Source organism: Muntiacus reevesi, chromosome 5 (assembly GCF_963930625.1).
Source record: "Muntiacus reevesi chromosome 5, mMunRee1.1, whole genome shotgun sequence".
Lineage (NCBI taxonomy): Eukaryota > Metazoa > Chordata > Mammalia > Artiodactyla > Cervidae > Muntiacus > Muntiacus reevesi.
Window position 1 is genome coordinate 47,739,404 of NC_089253.1, and position 17,166 is coordinate 47,756,569.

General features: G+C 65.4%; 1 protein-coding gene across 1 annotated transcript in view; it reads right to left on the minus strand.

The window, feature by feature from the left end:
• Positions 1-444: 444 nt before the first annotated feature.
• Positions 445-17,166, minus strand: part of MUC5B (mucin 5B, oligomeric mucus/gel-forming) — a 35,504-nt gene continuing 18,782 nt past the window's right edge. Inside the window, exons 32-50 of the mRNA XM_065937100.1 lie at positions 7,977-17,083; positions 7,685-7,866; positions 7,248-7,419; positions 6,235-6,482; positions 5,691-5,877; positions 5,237-5,465; positions 4,963-5,144; positions 4,823-4,892; positions 4,496-4,596; positions 4,224-4,255; positions 3,788-3,968; positions 3,320-3,424; positions 3,204-3,241; positions 2,719-2,835; positions 2,278-2,364; positions 2,039-2,161; positions 1,571-1,616; positions 1,311-1,419; positions 445-667 (exon numbers count right to left, since the gene is read on the minus strand). Of these exons, the coding sequence (XP_065793172.1) occupies positions 445-667; positions 1,311-1,419; positions 1,571-1,616; positions 2,039-2,161; positions 2,278-2,364; positions 2,719-2,835; positions 3,204-3,241; positions 3,320-3,424; positions 3,788-3,968; positions 4,224-4,255; positions 4,496-4,596; positions 4,823-4,892; positions 4,963-5,144; positions 5,237-5,465; positions 5,691-5,877; positions 6,235-6,482; positions 7,248-7,419; positions 7,685-7,866; positions 7,977-17,083 (11,539 nt within the window). The remainder of the gene's footprint in view (positions 668-1,310; positions 1,420-1,570; positions 1,617-2,038; positions 2,162-2,277; positions 2,365-2,718; positions 2,836-3,203; positions 3,242-3,319; positions 3,425-3,787; positions 3,969-4,223; positions 4,256-4,495; positions 4,597-4,822; positions 4,893-4,962; positions 5,145-5,236; positions 5,466-5,690; positions 5,878-6,234; positions 6,483-7,247; positions 7,420-7,684; positions 7,867-7,976; positions 17,084-17,166) is intronic.

The following is a 17,166-nucleotide window of genomic DNA, read 5'->3' on the forward strand; positions in this document are numbered from 1 at the left end:
GCCTGCCTGATGCAGCTCCCTGGAGGCAGCTGGCCTTGCCTGGGCCGGCCTCAGTCTGCGGTTCGCTGCAGGAGGTAGCCAGTGGGGGTCTGTGCCCCAGGGGCTTCGAGGGGTACAGAGGCCACGGTGGGACCCCGAACACAGTGGGGGGTGTGCAGTTTTCTCCACAGAGTCCTTCTGACACCGGCTGGGGTCAACGCCTGGATGTGCTCGTGTTCCAGATGAGCGTCATCTGACCGTGATGGCCAAACAGGCGCGAGGGGCTCTGAGGGCAGGCTCCCGCCTGGGGTCCTCCTCAAGCCGACCCCCACTGCGCTGTCACCCTGCAGGGCCCAGCTTCATTGGGCAAGTGCAAAGAGGGCGGGGGCAGTGGTACCCATGGAAGGTGTGCGTGGGCGCCCGTGGTTTCCACTGTGGTGGGGGCGTCTGGGGGGGCCCAGAACGTCAGACAGTGGTGGACCCCAAGAGCGGGAAGGTGGATGCGCTATCCTCAAGAACCTGGGGCGAGGACGCGCAGGCCGGGACGCAGCTGCACTCGTCCACGTGGGTGTAGGTGTGCTGGAAGGCCGTCCCGTCGGGGCATTGCATGGTCACCACCTCCTGGTGGGTCCTGGTCTCCTGGCAGCAGGTGCAGCGGCACTGCCCGGCCTGCGCCTCCATGGAGTACCTGCAGACGCACGGCCCTCAGGACCTCCCCATCCACCCAGACTGCCCGCTCCTGGTCTCTCGGGGGTCCGGAGACAGTGGCCAGTTCCCTGAGTGCTCAGGGCTGCTCGCACTGGCCCGGACAGCGCTCTGGGCCGCTGAGAACCCCCGCCTTCCCCAGCCAGGCCCCTCTCTTTCCCAAACCAGCTCCTCAAACTTGCGGACCATGGCAGACCCCTCGTCTGGAAACCTGCCCTGGGCCATCCAGCCAGGTCCGGACCCTTCCTCCTGCCTTTTCTGCCTGGGCTCACAGCTGGCCGTGGCCTGGGTTTCTGTGGGGTGGACTCTGCCAGCAGCTCTGCCCTGACAGTCCGGCTGAGGGAAGGCGCTGCTTCTGCCCAGCCCCGAACGCGGGCAGACCTTCCAGTGGTCGCCCTGGTGCTCTGACCCCCGTGGCCCCCCAGCTGTCCCAGGCCTGGCTCTGGGGGACGGGGAGATTCAGGACTTGTGCAGGCCTGCTGGACGGCCCTTCCCTCTCCCCTGTCGCAAGCTGGGCCCTCCGGCCTCGGCCCCGGCGCAGGGTGTCCCTCCAAGCACAGGGTCACGTGGGGCACGGGGTGGTGACCGCGCGTCGGGGGCGGGGGTGGAGGGCACGGGCGGCTCACCGGGACACTTCCGGGCAGGAGCCCTCGCAGAAAGAGACCCTGACGGCGGCCTGGGTGGCGCAGCCCCGGTGCCGAAGGACCGTCATGTCGGCGTGGACCTGGCAGGTGTCTGCGCAGAGGAAGGGCAGTGGGGGCAGGGCTCCGAGGACCCACATAACCTCCCGCTCAGGGTGGGGTTCTAGCGGGGTCAGGCGACTTCGGGAGGAGTCAGTGGGCAGAGCTGAGGGCGCTGAGAGGCAGGAAGGTCAGCCTCGACTTACCCGTTTGCACACAAGAGTAGCAGCAGCCAATTTTCTTCAGGATGCCCTGTGGGGGGAGGGTGCAGAGGTGGGGCTGGAGTGGGCGGGGCTTCTTGGAGAGTGGGCGGGGCTCCTTGGAGAGTGGGTGGGGCTGGAGTGGGCGAGGCTCCTTGGAGAATGGGCGGGGATCCTTGGAGAGTGGGCGGGGCTCCTTGATGGGTGGGTGGGGCTCCTTGGTGGGTGGGTGGGGCTGGAGTGGGCGGGGCTCCTTGGAGGGTGGGCAGGGCTCCTTGGAGAATGGGCGGGGATCCTTGGAGAGTGGGCGGGGCTCCTTGGTGGGTGAGTGGGGTGTGAGTGGGCGGGGCTCAGTGGTGGGAGGTCGGGACCTTCTGGGAATGAACTCTGGTAATGGATGGGTGTGGGCTGTGGTGTGGGCGGGGCTTCTGTGCCAGGAGGCCAGCCTGGCTAGCCTGAGTCCAAGACACACACCTTGCAGGTGGACACGTCGGGGCAGACCACAGGCGTTGGGGTCAGCATAGGGGGTCCATCCCTGGCCTGGCAGTGGTACTCCGTGCAGTTGTCCACGAGGCTGTTGACCCAGGTCTCGTTGAGCTGGAATGAAAGCGGGAGAATGGGTGGGGGCCGGGCTGGGGATTACCTGGTGGGCAGAGAGGAGCTGGCCAGGAGGGTCTCTGCAAGGCAGGGGCTGAGACTGAGTGCCCCCTTACCTGGACTAGCTGGCCGTCCGGTGCGAGGCAGGCAGTCTGCACGCACTCCCCACAGCACTGCCCGGCCACCGTGGAGTACTCAAAGCCCTGGGGCAGAGGGGTGGTCACGTCCCACACCCAGCCCCCCTGCTCTCCGCCCACCCCGGGGCCCAGGGCTAGCCTCCTTGGCATCCCCTTTCCTCTGTGAAGCATGCCCCTGCCCAGCCGCAGGGTCCCCTCTTAGCCTTAGCCCTGCTCCCAGCACCTTCTCCAGTTCGGCCCTCCAGGAACGGATCCCAGCAGCCTACAGGTCCGCTCCCCACCCAAGGCCCCGTGCCCCACCCTCCTGCTTCACTCCCTCCTTTTGGGAAGAAAAAGCCTCTGCAAAGGCTGAGCTGGAGGCCCTCCCAGGGGGCCCAGGATCCGGTGACAGGGCTCCCCAGGGCCCCAGCCCAGCCTCACCTGGAGGCAGGTGGTGTTGCAGGCCTTCTCCTCACACCACACGGTCGGGTCCTCGCCATCCATGGACAGACAGGTGCACGTGTGGCACTGAGTGACCCCTTGGAAGGTCGCACCGACCTGCAGTGGACAGGGTGAGGGGAGGTGACCCTGAGGGGGCACCAGGGCCAGGCCACCTCCTTGTGCCCGTGAGACCCACAGAGTGGTCTCCTTCCTCTTCACACAGGATCACAGACGTGACCCTGGCTGAGCGCAGACTGGGGCATTGGGGACCCCGGGTGGGTGGGAGGGGCGGTCCTGCCCCAAAGCTCTTGGTGGGAGATCCTGAAGCTAAGCTCCTAGTGGCTCTCAAAAGCAGCTGCCTCCAAAAGGCTCAGGGCCTCGACCCACTCGCTGTCGTGGTGAGGGGCACAGGGGTCCTCGGAGGACGTGCCGAGCCCGGAGCCCACCCTCCGCCTGCCCCGAATGCCTGGCTGCGGAGCCCTTACCCCGTAGAACGTGCCGTTGAAGGTGCACAGCAGAGGGCCTGGAAGGAGAAGGGATGCTGAACGCCTGCCGGGCGGCCCAGCCCCAGCCCCACCCCCGCCCCCGCCCAGAGACTCACTGCAGCTGAAGGTGGGGCAGCAGTCATCCTTCACCTGGGCGCGGACCAGCTTCTCTCCCGGCCCACACGCAGGTGGGCTCTGGGGGCACGCGCTTGCGTTGCAGACTGCGGGAGAGTCAGGGGGCTGCCTGGGGTGTCCCTGCCCCCTCCTCCCACTCTGTGGTTCCCAGGGTAACATCCCCCCACGCTGGGCCAGAGAGGTCCTTTCCACAGGAGTTGATGGCTCTCTGTGGCCCTTCTGGGCCACACTTTGTCACCTCCCTGGTCTTCCCCAAGACCCTGCCTGGTACCAGGGACACCAGAGGCCACCAGCCTCATTTTTAGGTGGAAAAGTGCAGGACCGAGGGGCCCCCACCTGGGGATCCAGCCTCAGCCCAGCCCAGGACCCCGAGGCACTCCTGTCCTGCCGGCCGGGTGGCCTGTGCCAGGCACCGGGCCGCCCACCGCCCTCCGGGGTGCAGGTCTCACCGCACACAGTCTCCATGCAGCACGGTGTGCCCGCCAGAGGCCTGCTCACGGCCACGAAGCCGGCCCGGCCGCACTCCTGCGGCTGCGCTGGGGCCGGGCACTCCACGGGTGTGCACTGCACTGACACGGCGCCCTTGTCACACACGCATTCCTGGCAGTTGCTGACCCACCGCTCGCCAGGCTGCAACAGACCAGGTCAGGGTCCCCCAGGGCTCCCGGCTGCTGCCCTGGCCTCTGGGTCAGGTCCAGCAGCAGGTCGGGCCCCGGCCTCCCTGTCCCGGGAGCAGCCGTGAGGCTGACGCGGCTCACACCTGGGGGTGCCAAGCCGCACCCACCCTGCCGCCCGACCCCGGGCAGAGCCGGGGCCCTGGGAGGGGAACGCCCGCCCTCCTCCCGCTCAAGCGAGGAGTCGGGCCGCTGAGGGCAGAGCACTCACGAATTTGGGAAGCCCGTCCGGTCCCACACAGGCTGCGAGGCAAGAATGGGGAGAAAGGGGGTCAGTGGGGGCGGTGGGGCCCAGCCGGCCTGGCCACCCCTTCCCCAGTGAAGGCCTTGTCTCCCTGCTTGGGGAGAAGCCCCTGGAGAGCTCAAGGGGGGTCACTCGGGGGGGGTCAGGAAGGCTCCAGGCCACGCTGTGCCGCTGCAGGACTGCCCCCCGGGGTCCCTCCCGCTCTCCAGGGCTGGGCAGGCCCGGCGCGGGGTGCTTACGGCACTCGGACACGCAGATGTCCCTGTGGGAGTTGAAGAGGATGTGGCCGTCGGGACAGAAGCAGCCCTCTGCCAGCCCCACGCTCAGCGGGCTCTGGCTCCTGCAAGGCGACAAACGCAGGTTGAGGGGGAGGACAGTGGGCACGGTGCAGGCCTGAGTCAACCTCGGGTCCGGGGTGGGAGGTCGGGTGGGGGAAGGGCACCCCCAAGATCTGGAGCTGGGGTCCTGGAGCCTCGTGGGTCTCCTCCTGGCTCCCCACCAGGTCCTCCGGGCCGGCCTGGGAGGCCCGCTGTCCCCACTGCTCTCTCCCTGTCAGCTGGGCTCACCTGGAGTCGCAGGACTCCGGCTGCACGGAGCCACACGACTTGTACACCTTGGTGGGCGGGCAGGCGAGGTCTGGGGGCACACAGATAGGTGTCAAGCGGGCCGAGGAGGCCAGGGCCCCCGGCGGCCATGCCCAACTCACCGCACAGCCCGTGGGTGGCGTTGCGCCAGTCGGGGCAGACGCCCCGGGAGCGGCAGAGCTCTGCGTAGGCCTCCAGGCTCTGGCAGAGCACCGCACGGCCGCGGCCGGGCCAGCAGCTGTCACTGACACAGGCGTTGAAGTACGGGCCAGGTGGGATGAGGCTGTGGCACCCGGCAAACACCCTGCAGGCAGGGCCCATCAGAGGCTGGAGCAGAGGCCCCTCAGGGTGATGGCACCTCCCACCACCACCGCCCAGCCCAGGCGGAGGACTCACGGGCTCAGCAACAGCTCGCAGAGGGGCTCTGGGGGGCACGATGGCTGGATGGCAGGCGTGCTGGTTCCCGGCAAGAGGGGGCTGGTGGTTGCGGGCAGGCCGGTGGGCACCCCACAGCCCTCCCCGCTGCTCTCAGAGACCAGCCAGGACCGGGCCATGTCCTGGCAGGTGCGGGCCATGGTGCCGTCGGGCTGGCGACATTCGTCCCTGCGGTTGTTGGTGCAGGTGCCTGGGGAGGGTGGGGTTCGAGGAGGGGGACACACTGGACCATCCTCGCCTTCTCCCTTCATCCCGCAACCTTCCCAGCAACTGCTCAGCTATCAAATGGCTTCCCGCCGGGGCAGGTGCGGGGGCCGGGTGTGTGTGTGGGGGCCCCCCGGGAGCGGGCGGTGCACCCACAGCGGTGGTGCCAGCCCCTCGCCACCCCTGCAGGCGTCCTGCAGTTCCCGCTCACCGCACTGGCCCTCGGTGTTGTGATTGAAGCGGCTGTACGAGAGCCGGGCCTGGAAGACCCGCCCGTTGAAGGTGATGCTGACACCGACGGCGGGAATATCAACACGCATTCCGGTGGCCCCGGTCAGGGTCACGGTCACGCCGTTCTTGCTGAAGCTCTGCCTCACTCGCGTTTGGTTCAACAGGATCTGGGGGCATGACCGGGGGACCCGTGACGGAGGCCGCACCTGCCTTTGGGGCTTTCCTCCCAGTGCTGGGCCCCCCTCCTTGGTACCCACGCCCCGAAGAGCAGATGCCCGCCTCGGGCCGGAGTCAGGGTCGGTGTGTTTGAGTCCTGGGTGCTCTCGGCCTCAGGCACCCCTCATGCCCCTTCCCTGACCTCTCTGGAGTCACCACGCCCAGGACCCCAGGTCCCAGTGTGCCCTCTGCCTTCCCCGAGGCCACCAGGAGCTGCTCTCTGAGGGGAGGGGGACGTGATCTCTGTGCACCAGTGCCCCCCCAACCAGGTCAGGACCGGCCAGTGCCGCTCTGCCACCCGCGCTCACCAGGCTTTCCTCTTGCCCACCAGCGCCAGTGGCGGTGGAGAGGACGATGTCCATGGGCTGGTAGTGGATGCTCAGAGCGCGGGGGCAGTGGGCAGCAGCCTCACAGAAGCGGTTGTGCAGCAAGATGCGGAGGTTGCCGTAGCGCGGCTGGATCTCGCGCACGAGGACGTGGGTGCAGTTGTCCAGGAAGGAGTAGGAGGTGCCGTCAAAGGTCTCATAGTGGGTGCCCCCCCAGGCAGTGCAGACGCCTGTAGGCATGGATGGGCCTTACCCAGTGCCACCAGGAGCTACCACTTTGGGGGTCGCTCAACCCCAGGTGCCTCCATCCCTCCTTCAGGACACGAGTGGACCCGGTTGGATGGGGGAGGCCCCCCAGACGTGTCCACTCAGAGCCTGTGAGCGTGACCTCCTTTTGGGGGACGGAGGGTCTCTGCAGCTGTGATTAAGTGAAGGCTTGTGGGGGGAGTCATCCTGGATGACGGGGAAGCCCTCAATCCAATGACAAGGGTCCTTCTAAGAGACAGGGAAGAAGCTGCGTGGTGACTGGGTGGAGACGGGCCACAGCCCAGGTGCACCCGGGGCCCCGAGTCTGGAGGGCCAGGCAGCACCCCCACCTTTAAAGCTTTGTGGACAGCACGGTCCCTCTGACTCCTTGATCTCAGACTTCTGGCCTCCAGGACCACAAGAGAATCAACTCCTGCTGTTTTAAGATGCCTGGCTGGGGGGGTCATTTGTTTCGGCCACCCCAGGACCCTCAGGACTGTAAGACCACCCACCTCCTCCCGTGTGCCATTCTGCCATGAAAGCTGCTCAGGACCCTCAGGATGCGACCCCCTCAGAGCTCCTCACCTTCACCCCTACTCTCCCTGCTCTTAGAAACCCCTGGGTTCCCTTCAAACTGTCAAGCCTGATGGGGATGGGCCCAGGAGCCCCAGGCCTAGGGCATGGGGGGTGTGTGCATGTCTCAAATGCCACCAGCCTCCCCCCACCCGGAACCCAGGGCAGGCACTCACACTCGCACTCGTAGTGGTAGTCACAGGGGCGGCTCCGATTCTGCACCTTCACGGGCAGGTGCCCGTTCACACAGGTGATGCTCTTCATCGGCCGTGGTCCAAGCAGGATGATACGGTTGTCGCCTTCACAACGGGCCACTGTGCAGTCCTCCAGGAACCAGGACTCATTCACCTGCGGGACAGCGCAGCACCCACGGGGTGGGCTGGCAGGGCCCCTTCTCACTGCCCCCGCCTCAGCCTCGGGAACCCTCCCCTCTGGCCTGGGGCAGAGCAGCCGCTGCCTCCTGGCTGGACTCGGACCACATGCTTTCCTCCAGCCAGAGCAACCCGTGCAGCGGCCACTGAGGGCTGGGGGTGTGCCATCACCCTTGATGGGTGCCCCGGGCCCCGTGCACACAGAAAGGTCTGGCAGGTCACGGTGGAGGCGGGAGGCACACCTTTCGAGGAGGGATTGTGCGATCACAGCCAACAACTGGGGTGGTTGGGGGCACAGAGGCTGAGGTTCCCGGGGGTGAGGAGGTAGGGCAGGTGCCCTGGAAGCGGTCAAGGTCACAGTGCTGGTTGCAGATGGCTAAGAAGGGGCAGCCTGCCCCATCTGTCTTGTTGTAGACAATGTCCCCTACAAGGTCAGAGACCACAGGTCAGCCAATGTGGGGCCAAAGGGTATGATACAGTCAAGGTAACCAGACCAGGGAGGAGGTCTGCAGGAGGGGGTGCCACCTCACGTACCTGGTAGGAAGAACTTCCCAAAGGCGTGACAGAGGCAGGGTGTGGTTGGCCCAGACGAGGTTGGGGAGACAACGGAGGGCATCAGGCTGCCAGAGGTCTCTGAGGACCAGGAGGGGGTAGTGGGTGGAGACCCAGGAGTAGTCGATAAGGGGGAGGTCAACGGGTGTCCTGTGGGTGAGATACTGGACAAGCCTGGCTTGGTTGTCATGGGTGAGGACCTGGGAAAGGCAGAGGCACTAGAGATGGACAACCTCTCGGTGGTCCCCATGGAGGAAGGAGCTGTTACACTGGTGGGAGTAGAGACCCTTTCTGAGGTCACTGTGGAGGAGGGTCCTGTCACACTGGTGGGGGTGGAGGTCCTCTCAGTGATTCCTGTGAAGAAGGGAGCTGTCACACTGGTGGGGGTGGAGACCCTCTCAGTGGTCGCTGTGGAGGAGGGTCCTGTCACACTGGTGGGCGTGGAGACCCTCTTGGTGGTCGCTGTGGAGGGGGGTCCTGTCACACTGGTGGGGGTGGAGACCCTCTCAGTGGTCCCTGTGGAGGGGGGTCCTGTCACACTGGTGGGCGTGGAGACCTTCTCAGTGGTCGCTGTGGAGGAGGGTCCTGTCACACTGGTGGGCGTGGAGACCCTCTCAGTGGTCGCTGTGGAGGAGGGTCCTGTCACACTGGTGGGCGTGGAGACCCTCTTGGTGGTCGCTGTGGAGGAGGGTCCTGTCACACTGGTGGGCGTGGAGACCCTCTTGGTGGTCGCTGTGGAGGAGGGTCCTGTCACACTGGTGGGCGTGGAGACCCTCTCAGTGGTCGCTTTGGAAGAGGGTCCTGTCACACTGGTGGGGGTGGAGGTCCTCTCAGTGGTCACTGTGGAGGAAGGTCCTGTCACACTGGTGGGCGTGGAGACCCTCCTGCTGGTCGCTGTGGAGGAGAGTCCTGTCACACTGGTGGGCGTGGAGACCCTCTTGGTGGTCGCTGTGGAGGAGGGTCCTGTCACACTGGTGGGGGTGGAGGTTCTCTCAGTGATCCCAGTGAAGAAGGGAGCTGTCACACTGGAGGGGGTGGAGGTCCCCTCAGTGGTCCCTGTGGAGGGAGCTGTCACACTGGTGGGGGTGGAGACCCTCTCAGTGGTCGCTGTGGAGGAGGGTCCTGTCACAATGGTGGGGGTGGAGACCCTCTCTGTGGTCCCTGTGGAGGGAGCTGTCACACTAGTGGGGGTGGAGACCCTCTCAGTGGTCGCTGTGGAGGAGGGTCCTGTCACACTGGTGGGGGTGGAGGTCCTCTCTGTGACCCCCGTGAAGAAGGGAGCTGTCACACTGATGGGGGTGGAGGTCCTCTCAGTGGTCGCTCTGGAGGGGGGTCTTGTCACACTGGTGGGCGTGGAGACCCTCCTGCTGGTCGCTGTGGAGGAGGGTCCTGTCACACTGGTGGGCGTGGAGGTCCTCTCAGTGGTCGCTGTGGAGGAGGGTCCTGTCACACTGGTGGGCGTGGAGACCCTCTCTGAGGTCACTCTGGAGGAGGGTCCTGTCACACTGGTGGGGGTGGAGACCCTCTCAGTGGTCCCTGTGGAGGAGGGTCCTGTCACACTGGTGGGCGTGGAGACCCTCTCAGTGGTCGCTGTGGAGGAGGGTCCTGTCACACTGGTGGGGGTGGAGACCCTCTCAGTGGTTGCTCTGGAGGAGGGTCCTGTCACACTGGTGGGCGTGGAGACCCTCTTGGTGGTCGCTGTGGAGGAGGGTCCTGTCACACTGGTGGGGGTGGAAGTCCTCTCGGTGGTCGCTGTGGAGGAGGGTCCTGTCACACTGGTGGGGGTGGAGACGCTTTCTGAGGTCGCTGTGGAGGAGGGTCCTGTCACACTGGTGGGCCTGGAGGTCCTCTCGGTGGTCGCTGTGGAGGGGGGTCCTGTCACACTGGTGGGCATGGAGACCCTCCTGCTGGTCGCTGTGGAGGAGGGTCCTGTCACACTGGTGGGCGTGGAGACCCTCTCAGTGGTCGCTCTGGAGGAGGGTCCTGTCACACTGGTGGGGGTGGAGACCCTCCTGCTGGTCGCTGTGGAGGAGGGTCCTGTCACACTGGAGGGGGTGGAGGTCCTCTCGGTGGTCGCTCTGGAGGGAGGTCCTGTCACACTGGTGGGGGTGGAGACCCTCCTGCTGGTCGCTGTGGAGGAGGGTCCTGTCACACTGGTGGGGGTGGAAGTCCTCTCAGTGGTCCCTGTGGAGGAGGGTCCTGTCACACTGGTGGGGGTGGAGACCCTCTCAGTGGTTGCTCTGGAGGAGGGTCCTGTCACACTGGTGGGCGTGGAGACCCTCTTGGTGGTCGCTGTGGAGGGGGTTCCTGTCACACTGGTGGGCGTGGAGACCCTCTCTGAGGTCGCTGTGGAGGGGGGTCCTGTCACACTGGTGAGGGTGAAAGTCCTCTCGGTGGTTGCTGTGGAGGGGGTTCCTGTCACACTGGTGGGCGTGGAGGTCCTCTCTGTGGTCGCTCTCGAGGAGGGTCCTGTCACACTGGTGGGCGTGGAGACCCTCTTGGTGGTCGCTGTGGAGGAGGGTCCTGTCACACTGGTGGGCGTGGAGACGCTCTCAGTGGTCGCTGTGGAGGGGGGTCCTGTCACACTGGTGGGGGTGGAGACCCTCTCAGTGGTCGCTGTGGAGGGGGGTCCTGTCACACTGGTGGGGGTGGAAGTCCTCTCAGTGGTCCCTGTGGAGGAGGGTCCTGTCACACTGGTGGGAGTGGAGACCCTCTCTGAGGTCGCTGTGGAGGGGGTTCCTGTCACACTGGTGGACGTGGAGACCCTCTCTGTGGTCGCTCTCGAGGAGGGTCCTGTCACACTGGTGGGCGTGGAGACCCTCTTGGTGGTCGCTGTGGAGGGGGTTCCTGTCACACTGGTGGGCGTGGAGACCCTCTTGGTGGTCGCTGTGGAGGGGGGTCCTATCACACTGGTGGGCGTGGAGACCCTCTTGGTGGTCGCTGTGGAGGGGGTTCCTGTCACACTGGTGGGGGTGGAGACCCTCTCGGTGGTCGCTCTGGAGGAGGGTCCTGTCACACTGGTGGGCGTGGAGACCCTCTCTGAGGTCGCTGTGGAGGGGGTTCCTGTCACACTGGTGGGCGTGGAGACCCCCTCTGAGATCACAGTGGAGGGGGTTCCTGTCACACTGGTGGGGGTGGAGACCCTCTCTGAGGTCGCTGTGAAGGGGGTTCCTGTCACACTGGTGGGCGTGGAGACCCTCTCGATGGTCGCTGTGGAGGGGCGTCCTGTCACACTGGTGGGCGTGGAGACCCTCTCGGTGGTCGCTGTGGAGGGGGGTCCTGTCACACTGGTGGGGCTGGAGGTGGTGATGGCCGTGCTGGGGCAGCGGCTCTTGTCACAGCAGAGCAAGCGGATCTGGTAGTTGAAGCACATCTGTCCACTCTGGTCCTGGTTCCGGCACACCAGGCCCACCTCTAGCTGGCAGTCTACCACCTGGCCCAGGTCCTGCAGGGGGATGTCGGGCAGCTCCTCAGCCCGACACTCCAGCCTCAGAGGCTGCTCGCAGACAGTCCCACCGGCCGCCCGGATGTTGGCATAGGTCTCAAAGTCCCCGCCATCTGCTCCTGGCATTGGGTAGCTCTGGTCCATCCAGTCTGTCCAGGCACACCGACGCTCACAGGCTGTGGACTCAGTCCCTGGGGGTGTGGGGACCAAGGTGGTCCCAGAGGTGTGGGTCTTTGGGGAGGACAAAGTGGCCACAGAGCTGGCAGTGGTGGTGGTGGTGGGGCCCAGGGAGGTGCCCAGTGAGGAGGTGCGGGGCTCAGGCCCTGGAGGGGATAGGGAGGTTCTGGTGCCTGCCCCTGTGCTGGAAGTAGCCTGCCCTGTGCTGAGTGTGGTGACTGGGGGTCTGGTCGTGGTCTCAGAGGGCCTGATGGGAAGCTCTGTGACTTGTGTAGTGCCCTTGGAGGTTGTGGGTGGCAGGAAGTGAGTGTGGGTGGTGGCCTGAGTGGTGGGCATCACTGGACTGGGGGGCAGGTTGGTCACAGAGGTGGACTCAAGAATGTGGGAAGTCACCAGAGTGACTGTGGAGGGGGCACCAGTCAAAGTTGGCTTGGGGGTCGTGGGAAGGACCATGGAGGAAGAGATTTGGGGCCAGGTCGTCATGGAGGTCGAGGTCCATGGCCCCGTTGCTGTGGAGCTGCTAGGGGGCAGGGCAGTGGACTGGAGGCCTGGGGTGGCTGTGGTGGGGCAGTGTCGGACATCATCACAGCAGTAGACACGGATGTTGTAGTTGAAGCACATGGTGAATGGGCCCTTCTGGTCCTCATTCCTACACACCAACCCTGTCTCCAGGCTGCAGCTGAGCACCTGCCCAATCTGGTCGATGCTGACCTCAGGGTAGTTCTCTGCCCGACATTCAATCTTCTCTGGCTGCTGGCACATTTTGCCGCCCGCAGCCCGGATATTGTCATAGGTCTCTATGTCTCCACCCATGACCCCCGAGGTGGGGAAGTCCACATCAAACCACTCTGTCCACTGGCACTTGGGTTGACAGCTGGTCGTGCCCTGGCTGGTGGAGGCCCCAGTGGTGGTCGTAGTCGGGGCTGGGGTGCCGGTCTTGGGGAGCTGGGTGGGCAGCATGCTGGTGGGAGGGGTGCCTGTTGTGCTCAGGGATGTTTCTGTCGGCAGCCGAGCTGTGGAGGTTTGAGTCGTTGTCAACACCGAGGTGGGCTCCTGTGAGGGTTTTTGAGTCGGGAGGACCAACGTGGCTGTCCCCGGGGTGGTGGACCCTGTGGATCCTGGAGGAGATGTTGCGGGTGTGCCTGTGTGGCCTGGACTCAAGTATGTCACTCGGGTCGTGAGTCCCGTGGAAAGGGTAGGCACTGGTGTGGCACTGCTGGCAGGGGACCCGGTAACCCCTGTGCTGCCCGTCTGTGTTCTGGTCTGTGTGGTTGTTGGCACAGCAGTGGAGGTGGTGCTGGAGGCCGTAGAGGCAGTGGGAGCTGTGCCAGTGTAGATGGGGGCTATAGGGATGGTGGCTGTGGAGGTAGTCGCTGTGGGCACAGTTGCAGTGGTGGCCGTGGGCACTGTAGCGGTGGTGGCACTCACAGTGGTGGCCGAGGCAGCAGTGGCTGTGGAGGGGGAGCCCGTGGCCGTGGGCACAGTCGCAGTGGTGGATGTGGCTATGGACGGGGTGGCCGTGGGCACTGTTGCAGTGGTGGCAGTGACTATGGAGGTGCTGGCTGTGGGCACTGTAGCAGTGGTGGCCGTGGCAGCAGTGGCTGTGGAGGGGGAGCCCGTGGCCGTGGGGGACACGGTGGATGTGGTCACCCTGCAATGGCTGTACCTGCAGCACAGCACACGCATTCTGTAGTTGTAGCACATCTTGAACAGGCCCAGTTGCTCGTCGTTCCTGCAGACCAGGCCGAAGCGGACGTCGCAGTGCACTCGCTGGCCCACCTCCTCCGGTTTCTGGCCAGGGTAGTTCTCAGCCTCACACTCTATATCTTGGGGCTGCTCGCATACAGCCCCGCCCGCAGCCCTGATCTTCTCGTAGGTCTCGAAGTCGCCCCCAGCCTCCTCGTACTTCGGGTAGTCCACGTCGAACCACTCTGTCCACTGGCACCTGCGTTCACAGCTGGTCGTGCCCTGGCTGGTGGAGGCCCCCGTGGTGGCTGTAGTGGGGGCTGGGGTGCCGGTCTTGGGGAGCTGGGTGGGCAGCATGCTGGTGGGAGGGGTGCCTGTTGTGCTCAGGGATGTTTCTGTCGGCGGCCGAGTTGTGGAGGTTTGAGTCGTTGTCAACACCGAGGTGGGCTCCTGTGAGGGTTTTTGAGTCGGGAGGACCGATGTGGCTGTCCCCGGGATGTTGGACCCTGTGAATTCTGGAGGAGATGTTGCGGGTGTGCCTGTGTGGCCTGGACTCGAGTATGTCACTCGGGTCGTGAGTCCCGTGGAAAGGGTAGGCACTGGTGTGGCACTGCTGGCAGGGGACCCGGTAACCCCTGTGCTGCCCGTCTGTGTTCTGGTCTGTGTGGTTGTTGGCACAGCAGTGGAGGTGGTGCTGGAGGCCGTAGAGGCAGTGGGCACTGTAGTAGTGATGGCAGCGGCAGTGGAGGCTGTGGTTTTAGAGGTGCTGGCCATGGGCACTGTAGCTGTGATGGCAGTGGAGGTGACCACTGTAGAGATGGTGGCAGTCAAGGTGATGCCAGTGGCCATGGGCACTGTGGGAGTGGTGGGAGTCCCAGTGGTGGCCGTGGGCACTGTCGCAGTGGTGGCCGTGGCTCTGGATGGCGTGGCTGTCGGCACTGTAGCAGTGGTGGCCGTGGCTATGGAGGGGGTGGCTGTGGGCATAGTCGCAGTGGTGGCCGTGGCTCTGGATGGCGTGGCTGTCGGCACTGTAGCAGTGGTGGCCGTGGCTATGGAGGGGGTGGCTGTGGGCACAGTCGCAGTGGTGGCCGTGGCTCTGGATGGCGTGGCTGTCGGCACTGTAGCAGTGGTGGCCGTGGCTATGGAGGGGGTGGCCGTGGGCACTGTAGCAGTGGTGGCCGTGGCTATGGATGGGGTGGCCGTGGGCACTGTTGCAGTGGTGGCCGTGGCTCTGGATGGCGTGGCTGTGGGCACTGTAGCAGTGGTGGCCGTGGCTATGGATGGGGTGGCCGTGGGCACTGTCGCAGTGGTGGCCGTGGCTATGGATGGGGTGGCCGTGGGCACTGTCGCAGTGGTGGCCGTGGCTATGGAGGGGGTGGCCGTGGGCACAGTCGCAGTGGTGGCCGTGACTATGGAGGGGTTGGCCGTGGGCACAGTTGCAGTGATGGCCGTGGCTATGGATGGGGTGGCCGTGGGCACTGTTGCAGTGGTGGCCGTGGCTCTGGATGGCGTGGCTGTGGGCACTGTAGCAGTGGTGGCCGTGGCTATGGATGGGGTGGCCGTGGGCACTGTCGCAGTGGTGGCCGTGGCTATGGATGGGGTGGCCGTGGGCACTGTTGCAGTGGTGGCCGTGGCTATGGAGGGGGTGGCCGTGGGCACAGTCGCAGTGGTGGCCGTGGCTCTGGATGGTGTGGCTGTGGGCACAGTCGCAGTGGTGGCCGTGGCTATGGAGGGGGTGGCCGTGGGCACAGTTGCAGTGGTGGCCATGGCTATGGAGGGGGTGGCCGTGGGCACATTCTCAGTGGTGGCCGTGGCTCTGGATGGCGTGGCTGTGGGCACTGTAGCAGTGGTGGCCGTGGCTATGGAGGGGGTGGCCGTGGGCACAGTCGCAGTGGTGGCTGTGGCTCTGGATGGCGTGGCTGTGGGCACTGTAGCAGTGGTGGCCGTGGCTATGGATGGGGTGGCCGTAGGCACAGTCGCAGTGGTGGCCGTGGCTCTGGATGGCGTGGCTGTGGGCACTGTTGCAGTGGTGGCTGTGGGCACTGTTGCAGTGGTGGCACTCACAGTGGTGGCTGTGGGCACTGTTGCAGTGGTGGCTGTGACTATGGAGGGGGTGGCCGTGGGCATAGTCGCAGTGGTGGCACTCACAGTGGTGACTGTGGCAGCAGTGGCTGTGGAGGGGGAGCCTGTGGCCGTGGGCACAGTCGCAGTGGTGGATGTGGCTATGGAGGGGGTGGCCGTGGGCACAGTCGCAGTGGTGGATGTGGCTATGGACGGGGTGGCCGTGGGCACAGTCGCAGTGGTGGCCGTGGGCACAGTCACAGTGGTGGCACTCACAGTGGTGGCCGAGGCAGCAGTGGCTGTGGAGGGGGAGCCCGTGGCCGTGGGCACAGTCGCAGTGGTGGCCGTGGGCACAGTCACAGTGGTGGCCGTGGCTGTGGAGGGGGAGCCCGTGGCCGTGGGCACAGTCGCAGTGGTGGCCGTGGCTATGGACGGGGTGGCCGTGGGCACTGTTGCAGTGGTGGCAGTGACTATGGAGGTGCTGGCTGTGGGCACTGTAGCAGTGGTGGCCGTGGCAGCAGTGGCTGTGGAGGGGGAGCCCGTGGCCGTGGGGGACATGGTGGACGTGGTCACCCTGCAATGGCTGTACCTGCAGCACAGCACACGCATTCTGTAGTTGTAGCACATCTTGAACAGGCCCAGTTGCTCGTCGTTCCTGCAGACCAGGCCGAAGCGGACGTCGCAGTGCACTCGCTGGCCCACCTCCTCCGGTTTCTGGCCAGGGTAGTTCTCAGCCTCACACTCTATATCTTGGGGCTGCTCGCATACAGCCCCGCCCGCAGCCCTGATCTTCTCGTAGGTCTCGAAGTCGCCCCCAGCCTCCTCATACTTCGGGTAGTCCACGTCGAACCACTCTGTCCACTGGCACCTGCGTTCACAGCTGGTCGTGCCCTGGCTGGTGGAGGCCCCCGTGGTGGCCGTAGTGGGGGCTGGGGTGCCGGTCTTGGGGAGCTGGGTGGGCAGCATGCTGGTGGGAGGGGTGCCTGTTGTGCTCAGGGATGTTTCTGTCGGCGGCCGAGTTGTGGAGGTTTGAGTCGTTGTCAACACCGAGGTGGGCTCCTGTGAGGGTTTTTGAGTCGGGAGGACCGACGTGGCTGTCCCCGGGGTGGTGGACCCTGTGGATCCTGGAGGAGATGTTGCGGGTGTGCCTGTGTGGCCTGGACTCGAGTATGTCACTCGGGTCGTGAGTCCCGTGGAAAGGGTAGGCACTGGTGTGGCACTGCTGGCAGGGGACCCGGTAACCCCTGTGCTGCCCGTCTGTGTTCTGGTCTGTGTGGTTGTTGGCACAGCAGTGGAGGTGGTGCTGGAGGCCGTAGAGGCAGTGGGAGCTGTGCCAGTGTTGATGGCGGCAGTGGGCACTGTAGCAGTGATGGCAGCGGCACTGGAGGCTGTGGTTTTAGAGGTGCTGGCCGTGGGCACTGTACCTGTGATGGCAGTTGTGGTGGCCACTGTAGAGATGGTGGCTGTCGAGGTGATGCCAGTGGCTATGGGCAATGTAGCAGTGGTGGCAGTCCCAGTGGTGACCGTGGGCACTGTAGCAGTGGTGGTACTCACAGTGGTGGCCGTGGGCACAGTTGCAGTGGTGGCACTCACAGTGGTAGCCCTGGGCAGTGTAGGAGTGGTGGTGCTCTCAGTGGTGGCGCTCTCAGTGGTGGCCGTGGGCACTGTTGCAGTGGTGGCACTCACAGTGGTGGCCGTGGGCACTGTAGCAGTGGTGGCACTCACAGTGGTGGCCGTGGCAGCAGTGGCTGTGGAGGGGGAGCCCGTGGCCATGGGCACAGTCGCAGTGGTGGCCGTGGCTAT